Source organism: Procambarus clarkii, chromosome 5 (genome assembly GCF_040958095.1).
Source record: "Procambarus clarkii isolate CNS0578487 chromosome 5, FALCON_Pclarkii_2.0, whole genome shotgun sequence".
In the NCBI taxonomy this organism is placed as follows: domain Eukaryota; kingdom Metazoa; phylum Arthropoda; class Malacostraca; order Decapoda; family Cambaridae; genus Procambarus; species Procambarus clarkii.
Genome location: NC_091154.1, coordinates 13,811,221 through 13,827,285, shown reverse-complemented (window position 1 = coordinate 13,827,285; position 16,065 = coordinate 13,811,221). Strand labels below are relative to the sequence as shown.

General features: G+C 43.9%; 1 protein-coding gene across 1 annotated transcript in view; it reads right to left on the bottom strand.

Moving 5' to 3' along the window:
* Positions 1-16,065, bottom strand: part of LOC138373364 (uncharacterized) — a 110,585-nt gene that overhangs the window by 68,939 nt on the left and 25,581 nt on the right. The window contains exon 3 of the mRNA XM_069339564.1: positions 8,876-9,146. Within this exon, the coding sequence (XP_069195665.1) occupies positions 8,876-9,146 (271 nt within the window). The remainder of the gene's footprint in view (positions 1-8,875; positions 9,147-16,065) is intronic.

Genomic DNA, 16,065 nt, shown 5'->3' with positions numbered 1-16,065 from the left:
ACCACTATTGTCTATACCAGTACACCTGTACCTGTTACTATCACCACTATTGTCTATACCAGTACACCTGTACCTGTTACTATCACCACTATTGTCTATACCAGTACACCTGTACCTGTTACTATCACCACTATTGTCTATACCAGTACACCTGTACCTGTTACTATCACCACTATTGTCTATACCAGTACACCTGTTACTATCACCACTATTGTCTATACCAGTACACCTGTACCTGTTACTATCACCACTATTGTCTATACCAGTACACCTGTTACTATCGCCACTATTTCTTCTTCGAACTTTGGCATATTTAAGGTGTCTAACTTCTCCTCTTTGCTCTCTCACAATTCTGGGAGCCATTAAGTTGCATGTCTTCACACCTTTTCCAGTGTATTGATGTGCTTTTTGAGATATGGCCACCATACAACTGCCATACATACAACACCATACAACTGCCATACATACAACACCATACAACTGCCATACATACAACACCATACAACTGCCATACATACAACACCATACAACTGCCATACATACAACACCATACAACTGCCATACATACAACACCATACAACTGCCATACATACAACACCATACAACTGCCATACATACAACACCATACAACTGCCATACTAACAACACCATACAACTGCCATACATACAACACCATACAACTGCCATACATACAACACCATACAACTGCCATACATACAACACCTTACAACTGCCATACATACAACACCATACAACTGCCATACATACAACACCATACAACTGCCATACATACAACACCATACAACTGCCATACTAACAACACCATACAACTGCCATACATACAACACCATACAACTGCCATACATACAACACCATACAACTGCCATACATACAACACCTTACAACTGCCATACATACAACACCATACAACTGCCATACATACAACACCTTACAACTGCCATACATACAACACCATACAACTGCCATACATACAACACCATACAACTGCCATACTTACAACACCATACAACTGCCATACATACAACACCGTACAACTGCCATACATACAACACCATACAACTGCCATACATACAACACCATACAACTGCCATACATACACCATACAACTGCCATACATACAACACCATACAACTGCCATACATACAACACCATACATACAACACCATACAACTGCCATACATACAACACCATACATACAACACCATACAACTGCCATACATACAACACCATACAACTGCCATACATACAACACCATACAACTGCCATACATACAACACCATACAACTGCCATACATACAACACCATACATACAACACCATACAACTGCCATACATACAACACCATACAACTGCCATACATACAACACCATACATACAACACCATACAACTGCCATACATACAACACCATACAACTGCCATACATACAACACCATACAACTGCCATACATACAACACCATACAACTGCCATACATACAACGCCATACATACAACACCATACAACTGCCATACATACAACACCATACAACTGCCATACATACAACACCATACAACTGCCATACATACAACACCGTACAACTGCCATACATACAACACCGTACAACTGCCATACATACAACACCATACAACTGCCATACATACAACACCATACAACACCATACAACACCATACAACACCATACAACACCATACAACACCATACAACACCATACAACTGCCATACATACAACACCATACAACTGCCATACATACAACACCATACAACTGCCATACATACAACACCATACAACTGCCATACATACAACACCGTACAACTGCCATACATACAACACCGTACAACTGCCATACATACAACACCATACAACACCATACAACACCATACATACAACACCATACAACACCATACATACAACACCATACAACATATTACAACGTTGGTCTCGCTAAGATAGTTAACAATTACTTTAGTATTTCACCATCTATGTACTTAGAAAGAGTTCAGAAGTTAGGAAGTGTAGCATATGGTAAGTGCACAATTTTCTTTGTGGTCCTCAGGCGAGAGTTTTGTGTCCCATATGTGGAGGCTGTGTGGTGTTTGTATCCCATATGTGGGGCTGTGTGGTGTGTGTCCCATATGTGGGGCTGTGTGGTGTGTGTGTCCCATATAAGGGGGGGCTGTGTGGTGTGTGTCCGTCCCATATGTGGGGGCTGTGTGGTGTTTGTGTCCCATATGTGGGGGCTGTGTGGTGTTTGTGCCTCATATGTGGGGGCTGTGTGGTGTGTATCCCATATGTGGGGGCTGTGTGGTGTTTGTATCCCATATGTGGGGCTGTGTGGTGTTTGTATCCCATATGTGGGGGCTGTGTGGTGTGTGTCCGTCCCATATGTGGGGGCTGTGTGGTGTTTGTGTCCCATATGTGGGGGCTGTGTGGTGTTTGTGCCTCATATGTGGGGGCTGTGTGGTGTGTATCCCATATGTGGGGGCTGTGTGGTGTTTGTATCCCATATGTGGGGCTGTGTGGTGTGTGTGTCCCATATGTGGGGCTGTGTGGTGTGTGTGTCCCATATGTGGGGGCTGTGTGGTGTGTGTCCGTCCCATATGTGGGGGCTGTGTGGTGTTTGTGTCCCATATGTGGGGGCTGTGTGGTGTTTGTGCCTCATATGTGGGGGCTGTGTGGTGTGTGTACCCCATATGTGGGGGCTGTGTGGTGTTTGTATCCCATATGTGGGGCTGTGTGGTGTGTGTGTCCCATATGTGGGGCTGTGTGGTGTGTGTGTGTCCCATATGTGGGGGCTGTGTGGTGTGTGTCCGTCCCATATGTGGGGGCTGTGTGGTGTTTGTGTCCCATATGTGGGGGCTGTGTAGTGTTTGTGCCTCATATGTGGGGGCTGTGTGGTGTGTATCCCATATGTGGGGGCTGTGTGGTGTTTGTATCCCATATGTGGGGCTGTGTGGTGTTTGTATCCCATATGTGGGGGCTGTGTGGTGTGTGTCCGTCCCATATGTGGGGGCTGTGTGGTGTTTGTGTCCCATATGTGGGGGCTGTGTGGTGTTTGTGCCTCATATGTGGGGGCTGTGTGGTGTGTATCCCATATGTGGGGGCTGTGTGGTGTTTGTATCCCATATGTGGGGGCTGTGTGGTGTGTGTATCCCATATGTGGGGGCTGTGTGGTGTTTGTATCCCATATGTGGGGCTGTGTGGTGTTTGTATCCCATATGTGGGGGCTGTGTGGTGTGTGTCCGTCCCATATGTGGGGGCTGTGTGGTGTTTGTGTCCCATATGTGGGGGCTGTGTGGTGTTTGTGCCTCATATGTGGGGGCTGTGTGGTGTGTATCCCATATGTGGGGGCTGTGTGGTGTTTGTATCCCATATGTGGGGGCTGTGTGGTGTGTGTACCCCATATGTGGGGGCTGTGTGGTGTTTGTGTCCCATATGTGGGGGCTGTGTGGTGTGTGTATCCCATATGTGGGGGCTGTGTGGTGTGTGTATCCCATATGTGGGGGCTGTGTGGTGTGTGTACCCCATATGTGGGGGCTGTGTGGTGTGTGTATCCCATATGTGGGGGCTGTGTGGTGTGTGTATCCCATATGTGGGGGCTGTGTGGTGTGTGTATCCCATATGTGGGGGCTGTGTGGTGTGTGTATCCCATATGTGGGGGCTGTGTGGTGTGTGTATCCCATATGTGGGGGCTGTGTGGTGTGTGTACCCCATATGTGGGGGCTGTGTGGTGTGTGTATCCCATATGTGGGGGCTGTGTGGTGTGTGTATCCCATATGTGGGGGCTGTGTGGTGTTTGTATCCCATATGTGGGGCTGTGTGGTGTTTGTGTCCCATATGTGGGGGCTGTGTGGTGTTTGTGTCCCATATGTGGGGGCTGTGTGGTGTGTGTACCCCATATGTGGGGGCTGTGTGGTGTTTGTGTCCCATATGTGGGGCTGTGTGGTGTTTGTGTCCCATATGTGGGGGCTGTGTGGTGTTTGTGTCCCATATGTGGGGGCTGTGTGGTGTTTGTGTCCCATATGTGGGGGCTGTGTGGTGTGTGTATCCCATATGTGGGGGCTGTGTGGTGTGTGTACTCCATATGTGGGGGCTGTGTGGTGTGTGTATCCCATATGTGGGGGCTGTGTGGTGTTTGTGTCCCATATGTGGGGGCTGTGTGGTGTGTGTACTCCATATGTGGGGGCTGTGTGGTGTTTGTGTCCCATATGTGGGGGCTGTGTGGTGTTTGTGTCCCATATGTGGGGGCTGTGTGGTGTGTGTACCCCATATGTGGGGCTGTGTGGTGTTTGTGTCCCATATGTGGGGGCTGTGTGGTGTGTGTATTCCATATGTGGGGCTGTGTGGTGTTTGTGTCCCATATGTGGGGGCTGTGTGGTGTGTGTATCCCATATGTGGGGCTGTGTGGTGTGTGTACCCCATATGTGGGGGCTGTGTGGTGTTTGTGTCCCATATGTGGGGGCTGTGTGGTGTTTGTGTCCCATATGTGGGGGCTGTGTGGTGTGTGTATCCCATATGTGGGGGCTGTGTGGTGTGTGTATCCCATATGTGGGGGCTGTGTGGTGTGTGTATCCCATATGTGGGGGCTGTGTGGTGTGTGTATCCCATATGTGGGGGCTGTGTGGTGTTTGTGTCCCATATGTGGGGGCTGTGTGGTGTGTGTATCCCATATGTGGGGGCTGTGTGGTGTGTGTATCCCATATGTGGGGGCTGTGTGGTGTTTGTGTCCCATATGTGGGGGCTGTGTGGTGTGTGTATCCCATATGTGGGGGCTGTGTGGTGTTTCTATCCCATATGTGGGGGCTGTGTGGTGTTTGTATCCCATATGTGGGGGCTGTGTGGTGTTGTATCCCATATGTGGGGGCTGTGTGGTGTGTGTACCCCATATGTGGGGGCTGTGTGGTGTTTGTGTCCCATATGTGGGGGCTGTGTGGTGTTTGTGTCCCATATGTGGGGGCTGTGTGGTGTTTGTGCCTCATATGTGGGGGCTGTGTGGTGTTTGTGTCCCATATGTGGGGGCTGTGTGGTGTTTGTGCCTCATATGTGGGGGCTGTGTGGTGTTTGTATCCCATATGTGGGGGCTGTGTGGTGTTTGTATCCCATATGTGGGGGCTGTGTGGTGTGTGTGTCCCATATGTGGGGCTGTGTGGTGTGTGTATCCCATATGTGGGGGCTGTGTGGTGTGTGTATCCCATATGTGGGGGCTGTGTGGTGTTTGTATCCCATATGTGGGGGCTGTGTGGTGTTTGTGTCCCATATGTGGGGGCTGTGTGGTGTTTGTGTCCCATATGTGGGGGCTGTGTGGTGTTTGTATCCCATATGTGAGTCTGTGTGGTGCTTGTATCCCATATGTGGGGGCAACCTTTCTACCTGAGAAAGGCCTTTGATACTGTTAATCACAACTACCTCTTACTTAAACTCCACCATTATGGAATCCGAGGCCATGCCCTGGACTATATCCGATCCTATCTTAGTGACAGACACCAATATATAGCCATCAATGATATAACCTCTCCCACTCTGCCAATAACCGTATGGGTGCCACAGGGCAGCATCTTGGGACCTCTCCTATTTCTTATGTATATCAATGATCTGCATAATGTCTCTAATATTCTTAAACCTATATTGTTCGCTGATGATACCACCCTCAACTATTCAGACCCCAACCCACACACACTAAATAATGCTGTGAATAATGAATTAAAAAAAGTCTACTTATAGATGTCAACCAACAAACTAACATTAACCATAGAAAAGACCTACTACATCTTATTTGGAAGCAAATCAACAAATGCAATTCAGCTACAGATAGACAATATTAATATCAGTAATAAAAATGATGGAAAGTTTCTTGACCTATTCCTAGACAAGAGACTCAACTTCAGCACCCACATTCAACACATAACTAAGAAAGTCCCTAAGACAGTTGGTATACTCTCCAAAATCAGATATTATGTTCCTAACTCTGCTCTCCTCTCATTATATTATGCACTAATCTATCCTTATCTTAATTATGGTATCTGTGCATCGGGCTCAACCACTGCAAACCACCTCAAATCCATCATCACCCACCAAAAATCTGGTATCAGAACAATAAAAAACACTGCTTTTAGGCAACACTCAGCCCCCTTGTTTAAATCCCTAAACATGCTAAACATAAACTCACTCCACACATTCTCTTGTGTCAACTACATTTACAAAACCCTGTTCTTAAATGCAAACCATGCTCTGAAACTCCCCCTGGACAGATGTAATAGGACCCATTATCACCACACCAGAAATAAATATCTCTTTGATATTCCCAGAGTCAAACTTAATCTGTGTAAACACTCTATGCAAATAAAGGGACCCAGTCTATAGAACTCACTCTCTAATGGATTGAAAAGTTGTCCAACTTTTGCCTCATTCAAAAACAAAACCAAAATGTACCTAATTTCATCTTCATAGTTTCCTACTCTGTGCTTTAAAATTGCTCTGTATATAGTGCTACCCAATCTTCCAATCTTTATGTACCTAATCCAAACAACTTTACCATTGTGATCATTGCTGTCTTATAAGTGCTAGCAATATGCTGTGTTGTGCCTATTAATCTTTGTTAAATTACCATTCAAGCTGTCAATGCAATCAATCTGACCAACCTATGTGCTTTAATATACCTACAAATCTCTCTTGTATATGTATAAACCCAATGTATCTTCTTGTATATATATATATATATATATATATATATATATATATATATATATATATATATATATATATATATATATATATATATATATATATATATATATATATATATATATTATTAAATATGACCGAAAAAGTAAGATTAATAATTCTAACACGAATTTTCTCAATCTTTCGTACATTACGCTTCACTGTTGGAGGTAAATCAAAAATCAATTCTCCAAAATTAATTTTTATTTCTAGTCTGACGCGACACAGGCGCGTTTCGTAAAACTTATTACATTTTCAAAGACTTTAGTTCACAAATACACAACTGATTAGAACTTACGTATCTCTGATTTTATATCTACATTTGAGTGAGGTGGGAGGGGTGATGTGGCATTAACACAAGACAGAACAAGAGGGGATATTAATAGGATATTAAAAGTATCAACACAAGACAGAACACAAACAATGGGTATTGAATAGAAGTGTTTGTAGAAAGCCTATTGGTCCATATTTCTTGATGCTTCTATATTGGAGCAGAGTCTTGAGGTGGGTAGAATATAGTTGTGCAATAATTGGCTGTTGATTGCTGGTGTTGACTTCTTGATGTGTAGTGCCTCGCAAACGTCAAGCCGCCTGCTATCGCTGTATCTATCGATGATTTCTGTGTTGTTTACTAGGATTTCTCTGGCGATGGTTTGGTTGTGGGAAGAGATTATATGTTCCTTAATGGAGCCCTGTTGCTTATGCATCGTTAAACGCCTAGAAAGAGATGTTGTTGTCTTGCCTATATACTGGGTTTTTTGGAGCTTACAGTCCCCAAGTGGGCATTTGAAGGCATAGACGACGTTAGTCTCTTTTAAAGCGTTCTTTTTTGTGTCTGGAGAGTTTCTCATGAGAAGGCTGGCCGTTTTTCTGGTTTTATAGTAAATCGTCAGTTGTATCCTCTGATTTTTGTCTGTAGGGATAACGTTTCTATTAACAATATCTTTCAGGACCCTTTCCTCCGTTTTATGAGCTGTGGAAAAGAAGTTCCTGTAAAATAGTCTAATAGGGGGTATAGGTGTTGTGTTAGTTGTCTCTTCAGAGGTTGCATGGCTTTTCACTTTCCTTCTTATGATGTCTTCGATGAAACCATTGGAGAAGCCGTTATTGACTAGGACCTGCCTTACCCTACAGAGTTCTTCGTCGACTTGCTTCCATTCTGAGCTGTGGCTGAGAGCACGGTCGACATATGCGTTAACAACACTCCTCTTGTACCTGGCAGGGCAGTCGCTTTTGGCATTTAGGCACATTCCTATGTTTGTTTCCTTAGTGTAGACTGCAGTGTGGAAACCTCCGCCCTTTTCCATGACTGTTACATCTAGAAAGGGCAGCTTCCCATCCTTTTCCATCTCGTAAGTGAAACGCAGCACGGAACTCTGCTCAAATGCCTCCTTCAGCTCCTGCAGATGTCTGACATCAGGTACCTGTGTAAAAATGTCGTCAACATACCTGCAGTATATGGCCGGTTTCAAGTTCATGTCGACTAAGACTTTTTTCTCGATGGTACCCATGTAGAAGTTTGCAAACAGGACACCTAGGGGAGAACCCATGGCGACCCCATCTACTTGCTTATACATGTGCCCATCCGGGCTCAAGAAGGGTGCCTCTTTAGTACAAGCTTGGAGTAGTTTCCTCAGAATATTTTCTGGCATGTCAAGAGGAGTACAGGCTGGATCACGATACACTCTTTTCGGCTATCATTCCGATTGTCTCGTCCACAGGTACGTTGGTAAACAGCGATTCTACGTCCAACGAGGCTCTTATCCCTGTGGCCCGTGTGCCCCGCAGTAAGTCAACAAATTCCTTTGGAGACTTCAGGCTGAAGGCGCAAGGAACATAAGGAGTCAGCAGGCCGTTGAGTCGCTTCGCCAGTCTGTACGTGGGTGTGGGTATCTGGCTAATGATTGGCCGAAGTGGGTTTCCAGGCTTTCCAGTGGGGTTTCGAAAATTCGTGTTAGAATTATTAATCTTACTTTTTCGGTCATATTTAATAATATATGTCTACAGGAAAGACTGCTACCAAAATATACTAATATATATATATATATATATATATATATATATATATATATATATATATATATATATATATGAATAAATAAATAAATGAATAAATAAATAAATAGTATTTGACTTACTTTGATGCCAAACCGCGAGAAAGGTTGGAGTGTGGCCGTCATCCAGAGACCAAGGTTGACAATGTACTCCTGGCTGGTGCTTAGAGGGGCATCATTGGTGTAGTTGTGAGATAGTGCTGGTGGAGGTCCCTTGTGCCGCCAATGGTTCATTATGAACGCTGTCTGGCCTTCCTGGTGACGTGTGATCCTCGGCCCACCGCCTCCCCTCATGGCTCTCACAAATGGTGTCATACTTGTATCTTTTTCTGCCACTGTCCTAGGCACCACAAATCTGTAAGGTATTTACAATAGTTGGGCTGACACTATATTTAGTGTGTATATAGCAATCCTTGGCTAGGAAGAAAGCAGTTGGTCCAGATGGACTTTCACCTTGGGGTCTGAGAGATCATGCAACTGAGCTGCGCTGAGCATTCCACTTCAATTAATTTTTCAGGCATCTTTACTGACAGGAAACTTAGCAGATACAGTATTAGGAAAAAGGTAAACATAGTTCCAATGTACAAAAATGGTAGCAGAGAAGACACACTCAGTTATATACCTGTAACATTGAGCACAATGGTAGTCACAACTCTGGGCACAAAAATAATTAAAACCAGATGGGTAAAAAGTCACTTGGAGATAAATGATATAAGAGACAGTACGGCTTCAAACGGGAAGATCCAGTGTAACGAACTTACTTAGTTTCCATAATAGAGCCACAGAGATTTTACAGGAAAGGTGGTTGATTCAACCACTTCTCTTACACATTACTGTTTGTCACTTTTTGCTCGTATGCGGTACGGCCAAAAATTGCCATATTGGAATTTTAAAAAAATGGAAATTCGATTTCCAAAATAAGTTAAATGGAACCAAAGCAGCAAGTTTTGGGTCCTCTGGTAGGTTAGGAGAGCAGCAAGTTCTCCTAAGGTAAGTTCTAAACGTCATGAAAACCATTAGGTTAGATGACACTTTAAATTAACAGACTAAGCCAGAGGTCCCAAAACAGAAAACGGAACGTATGTCACTTTTGTGAGCTGCTTCCATTTTCTAGTACGGCAATTTTTAGACTTAGTGCGCATACGAGCGAGAAGCGACGTAATGTGTATGAGGATGGGATGGGTTGACTGTATTTATTTAAACTGGAAAAAAAGCTTTTGGCTGGAGAACTGTTACTAGTGGAGTACCACAAAGTTCAGTTCTTGTACCAGTAATGTTCATCATCTATATGAACCATCTACCACATGAAATACACAATTATATGAACATGTTTGCTGATGTTAAGCTATTAGATGATTGTTATGCCATTCAAGATGACCTGGACAAAATAAGTGTATGGATTAACACGTGGCTGATGGAGTGCAATGTGAATAAATGCCACATTATGCAGTGTGGAACAGGAGAAAATAAGCCACACAGCTTATAAACTGTGTGAGAAAAGACCTCTGATAAGGAAAGGGATCAAGGGAAGGTTCTGGATAGAAAAACCTCACCTGGGGCCAATATAAAGTACACTGTTCAGTGCTTCTAGTCTGCATTTGTCTTCCATAGTGAGACATCACATTGTCATTAAAATGGTCAATACAACGGCCTGCTACAGCTTTATCTGGGTGACACTTTACAGCAAAACTTTGCAGTTCTCCCCATACTGCAAACATTTTCTTAATTAATGAGGAAAGGACATGCTCTACTGCTGCCTCCTCCTTCCCTCAAGATTTTTCCTCAGCTGTTTCTTGTTGTTGCTCTTTGTGAAGGGCTACAAGTTGGTCGGTGTTCAGCTCTTCGCTGTGTTCCTTCACCAACTCCTCCATATCACCACCATCCATCACCACCATTGTTAGTAGAACAACAAAGATGGCCGCCACCACAGGGGAGGACACTACCCCAGAAAAGGCATCTTTTGCAGGTTTCTCACAAGATGCAATGAAAGGTGGTTGTCTTGGCAGATTAATGATTATTGAGGACTTGCTAAAGAATTATGAAGAAAACGTTATTAAATTAGAACAAGAAAATGAAGATCTCAAGATTCAGTTTTGTAATTTAAAAGGAAGTATTTTCCAGCAAGATAAGGAAATTACCAGCATGACTGATACGGTAAGGATACAGGAGGAACACATCAAGAAACTAGTCAAGGATAATAAGGCATGGAAAGTGAAGAGTAGGGAATTTGAAGAAATTAACAAGAAAATAGACTCGTATGGTGAACAACTCCAAGGGAGTCTGAGGGCTAACATGGAGTTAGGCAAGGAGATACAACGAGAAACATCATTGGCAACTCAGATAGAGGAAGCTAATAAAGAACTAGAAAAGTATAAAGAAGAAATAAAAGAGACATATGCCCAAGTTGTAAAAGAGAAAGAGACAATCAAGGAAGAATGTTCGGAAGTCAAACCAGAAATGACCAACAAGAAGCAGAAATAAGGCAAACAATTAGGAAAGAACTGGTTACCAACAGTAAACTGGTACAAAACACTGCAGATAGAAGTAAGTCCATAATCATTTTTGGATGTTTAGAGAAGGAAATTTCCTCTAAGGTGGACCGAGCAGCAGAAGAGATGAAAATCATAGAGAAAATAGAAGGTTTAGGAGAAGACTCAAAGTAAAATGTCAGTGATTTTAGAAGAATAGGAAAATATGAGAAAGACAAGAACCGCCCCTTAAGGGTGATGTTTAATGGAGTGAAAAACATGATGGAAGTGCTTAGAAATGCCAGGAAATTTTGCAGAGTGATGAGGTTGGCAAACATTGGTCGATAAGACAAGACCTCTCCAAGGAAGACAGAGAAAAGCTGAAAATGAACCTCATTGAAGCAAAATGTCTAAATGGGGGATAGAAATGAAGAAGACAAATTCTTTTTTTCTACAAAGTGTCAGGGACTGGAAAGCTTGTGAAATGGTATATAAAAACAAGGCAAGAAAATCACTAGTGGAAGGGGGAGTAAAGAGCAAAGGAAAAGGGAACATGTTCCTGAAAATTGTATATACCAACATAGATGGAGAGAGATCAAAAACTTTGGAGTTGCAAGATATAATTCAGCTTAAGGTCCCAGATATTGATGCATTATCAGAGACGAAACTTGAAGGAAATATATTAAGTGAAGTTGTATTCCCAAGAGGCTATTCAGTTTGGAGACGTGACAAGAAAACTAGGAAGGGAGGAGGAGTGGCTGAGCTGGTGAAAGAACACCTGAAGGTAAGAGAATTAATATTTGAAAACCCTCGAGATATTGACATAATGGCATTGTAGGTCTGAAATCAGGATGATAAGCTGATAATTTTAAATGCCTACAGCCCACCAGCAAGCAACACTTGGACAAAGGAAGAACTGGATGACAAACGACAGGGTCTCATAATGGTCATGAGAGATATTATTGTACAAGCAGATAAAGATAAATCACGACTGTTGACACTAACTTTTTTCAGTACTGAAAAGTCGATACTGAAAAGTCGATACTCACGACTTTTTTCATGAAAAATATCGTACTCTAGGGCAGCTGTAAACCAAGGCAAGGTTTACAGTTGCCCTAAACACTAGACATCTGCCCAATACATTAGATGCCCCTAGTGTATTGTTAGTTTACTACTTAGTAGAAAAAGAGGCGACATGATCACTACGTACAAAATAGTCACGATAATCGACAAAATTGATAGGGAAGAATTCCCGAGACCTGGAACTTCAAGAACAAGAAATCATAGATTTAAAATAATTAAACACAGCTGCCGAAGAAATATAAGAAAATTCCCTTTTACGAAGTCGTAGACGGTTGGAACACGATTAAGTATGAAGATGGTGAAGACCAAAACCGTCAGTAGTTTTAAAGCGTTATATGACAGATGGCTAGGAAGATGGGACACCACGAGCGTAGCTCTCATCCCGTAACCACACTTGGGTGTTATATGACAGATGGCTAGGAAGATGGGACACCACGAGCGTAGCTCTCATCCCGTAACCACACTTGCGTAATTAAACACTTGCCTGCCACACTGAAACTCTCACTCATGAAAAGTAATACCACTTTTTTACAGGGATATTCCTGCACAGTCCTTAAGCCTCTGGCTGGCACACCAAGCATTACTCATTATTATCTTAGGTGGCGGATGAGTAATTTATTACCCATATGTTAGCTTCATAGTCTTTAAGCCTCTGGCTGGCACACCAAGCATTACTCATTACTATCTTAGGTGGCGGATGAGTAATTTATGACCCATATGTTGGCTTCATAGTCCTTAAGCCTCTGGCTGGCACACCAAGCATTACTCATTACTATCTTAGGTGGTGGATGAGTATTTATATAGTATTTATTTTACCATATGTTTGCTTCAGTAAGATTATCCAACGTGTTTAACAACTTCATCTGCACTGTTAATCTCACCTGAATCATTTTGGGTTTGTAACTCTACACTGTGTTAGATAACGTTCCAGTGGTCTGATGGGCATCTCTTCACAGTGCTGACGTTTCCTGGTATTCCTACCAGGGAATGATCCATCTGAGAGGTATGCGAGGCTGACAAATACCAAATTTGCTTCTATATTCATATGTACAATGATGCGTCATAGCCTCTAAGAGATGAGGGTTAGTGTGATTGTCCCTTCAAGAGCCATAACTTAGTCTGCTGGCACCAGTTCCCAAAGGGACTGCATAACAAAGTCTGTGTGTATTTTGTCGACACCTTAATTAGTGATTGTATTTGTGATATCAAATATTTTGATGCATTAGGTCCACCTAATACTATTGGAAGCTCTTCTGCCCCCAGTTTAGTGCTGCATTGATTATAACTTTAGGTGAACTGTTTCTTGGTCAGCATGCCTGCAATAAGCCCTTTTATCCGTATTTCACTCATGTTAGTTTGGTTTCCAATGTTAAACTTAATATTTTTATCCATCTGGGAGCCCCCGTCACAACTGGCATTGCATTATTTTGAATAACCACAACTTACGCCAACTGGCTTGGAGAAAGAGTGAGTAAGGTCGGCACTGCATAATCCTCCATAGAACAAACAGCATGGAACATTCTTAACACTTTGTGTCCCACTCCTAGACAGGGCCCTGTGATTGCTCTAATTATATTCAGTTGAGAATTTCCTTACTCATTCAGATATTGAACTTGCTTCTTGAACGTCATTTTAGAATATATCCACACTCCAAGATATTGATATTATGTAACCCACTGAGGGTTGAAGGCATAAGTGCCTGTCCAGTGTTGCCACCGATTCTCATTGCTGTACATTTGTGCAGATATTTTTAGCCCTAATATGTTGTATTCAGATATTACTTTATCTAGTGCATTCTGTGCTTCATTCAAAAGTAAAGGACCTGTGACGACTAATGGTAAATCATCAGCATAGCCTAGCAACCCCTTCTGGGAATGGTCATGGTAATGAGATCTTCCGTAAGAATGTTAGAAAGACTTGGTCTAAGGTCATTCTCATGCAATTGTCTGGCACACTATCATCCAAACTGTCGCCCACACTTGCCCGTCACACTGAACCCTATACTCAGCAGCAATACCACTGTCCAAACTGTCCCCCACACTTGCCTGTCACACTGAACCCTATACTCAGCAGCAATACCACTGTCCAAACTGTTCCCCACACTTGCCTGTCACACTGAACCCTATACTCAGCAGCAATACCACTGTCCAAACTGTCCCCCACACTTGCCTGTCACACTGAACCCTATACTCAGCAGCAATACCACCGTCCAAACTGTCCCCCACACACTTCCCTGTCACACTGAACCCTATACTCAGCAGCAATACCACCGTCCAAACTGTCCCCCCACACTTGCCTGTCACACTGAACCCTATACTCAGCAGCAATACCACTGTCCAAACTGTCCCCCACACACTTCCCTGTCACACTGAACCCTATACTCAGCAGCAATACCACTGTCCAAACTGTCCCCCACACTTGCCTGTCACACTGAACCCTATACTCAGCAGCAATACCACCGTCCAAACTGTCCCCCACACTTGCCTGTCACACTGAACCCTATACTCAGCAGCAATACCACCGTCCAAACTGTCCCCCCACACTTGCCTGTCACACTGAACCCTATACTCAGCAGCAATACCACTGTCCAAACTGTCCCCCACACTTGCCTGTCACACTGAACCCTATACTCAGCAGCAATACCACCGTCCAAACTGTCCCCCACACGTGCCTGTCACACTGAACCCTATACTCAGCAGCAATACCACCGTCCAAACTGTCCCCCACACTTGCCCATCACACTGAACCCTATACTCAGCAGCAATACCACCGTCCAAACTGTCCCCCACACTTGCCTGTCACACTGAACCCTATACTCAGCAGCAATACCACTGTCCAAACTGTTCCCCACACTTGCCTGTCACACTGAACCCTATACTCAGCAGCAATACCACTGTCCAAACTGTCCCCCACACACTTGCCCGTCACACTGAACCCTATACTCAGCAGCAATACCACTGTCCAAACTGTCCCCCACACTTGCCTGTCACACTGAACCCTATACTCAGCAGCAATACCACCGTCCAAACTGTCTCCCACACTTGCCCGTCACACTGAACCCTATACTCAGCAGCAATACCACTGTCCAAACTGTCCCCCACACTTGCCTGTCACACTGAACCCTATACTCAGCAGCAATACCACTGTCCAAACTGTCGCCCACACTTGCCTGTCACACTGAACCCTATACTCAGCAGCAATACCACTGTCCAAACTGTCCCCCCACACTTGCCTGTCACACTGAACCCTATACTCAGCAGCAATACCACTGTCCAAACTGTCCCCCACACTTGCCTGTCACACTGAACCCTATACTCAGCAGCAATACCACTGTCCAAACTGTCCCCCACACACTTCCCTGTCACACTGAACCCTATACTCAGCAGCAATACCACTGTCCAAACTGTCCCCCACACACTTCCCTGTCACACTGAGGCTCACACTCATGAACAACAATACCACCGTCCAAACTGTCCCCCACACACTTCCCTGTCACACTGAGGCTCACACTCATGAACAACAATACCACCGTCCAAACTGTCCCCCACACACTTCCCTGTCACACTGAGGCTCACACTCATGAACAACAATACCACCGTCCAAACTGTCCCCCACACACTTCCCTATCACACTGAAGCACACACTCTTTCGGAATTCAAAAGGTGACACCCTTCGTGTCAACACTTGCATCAGAGGAGCTCCAGCATATTTTAACAATCCTAA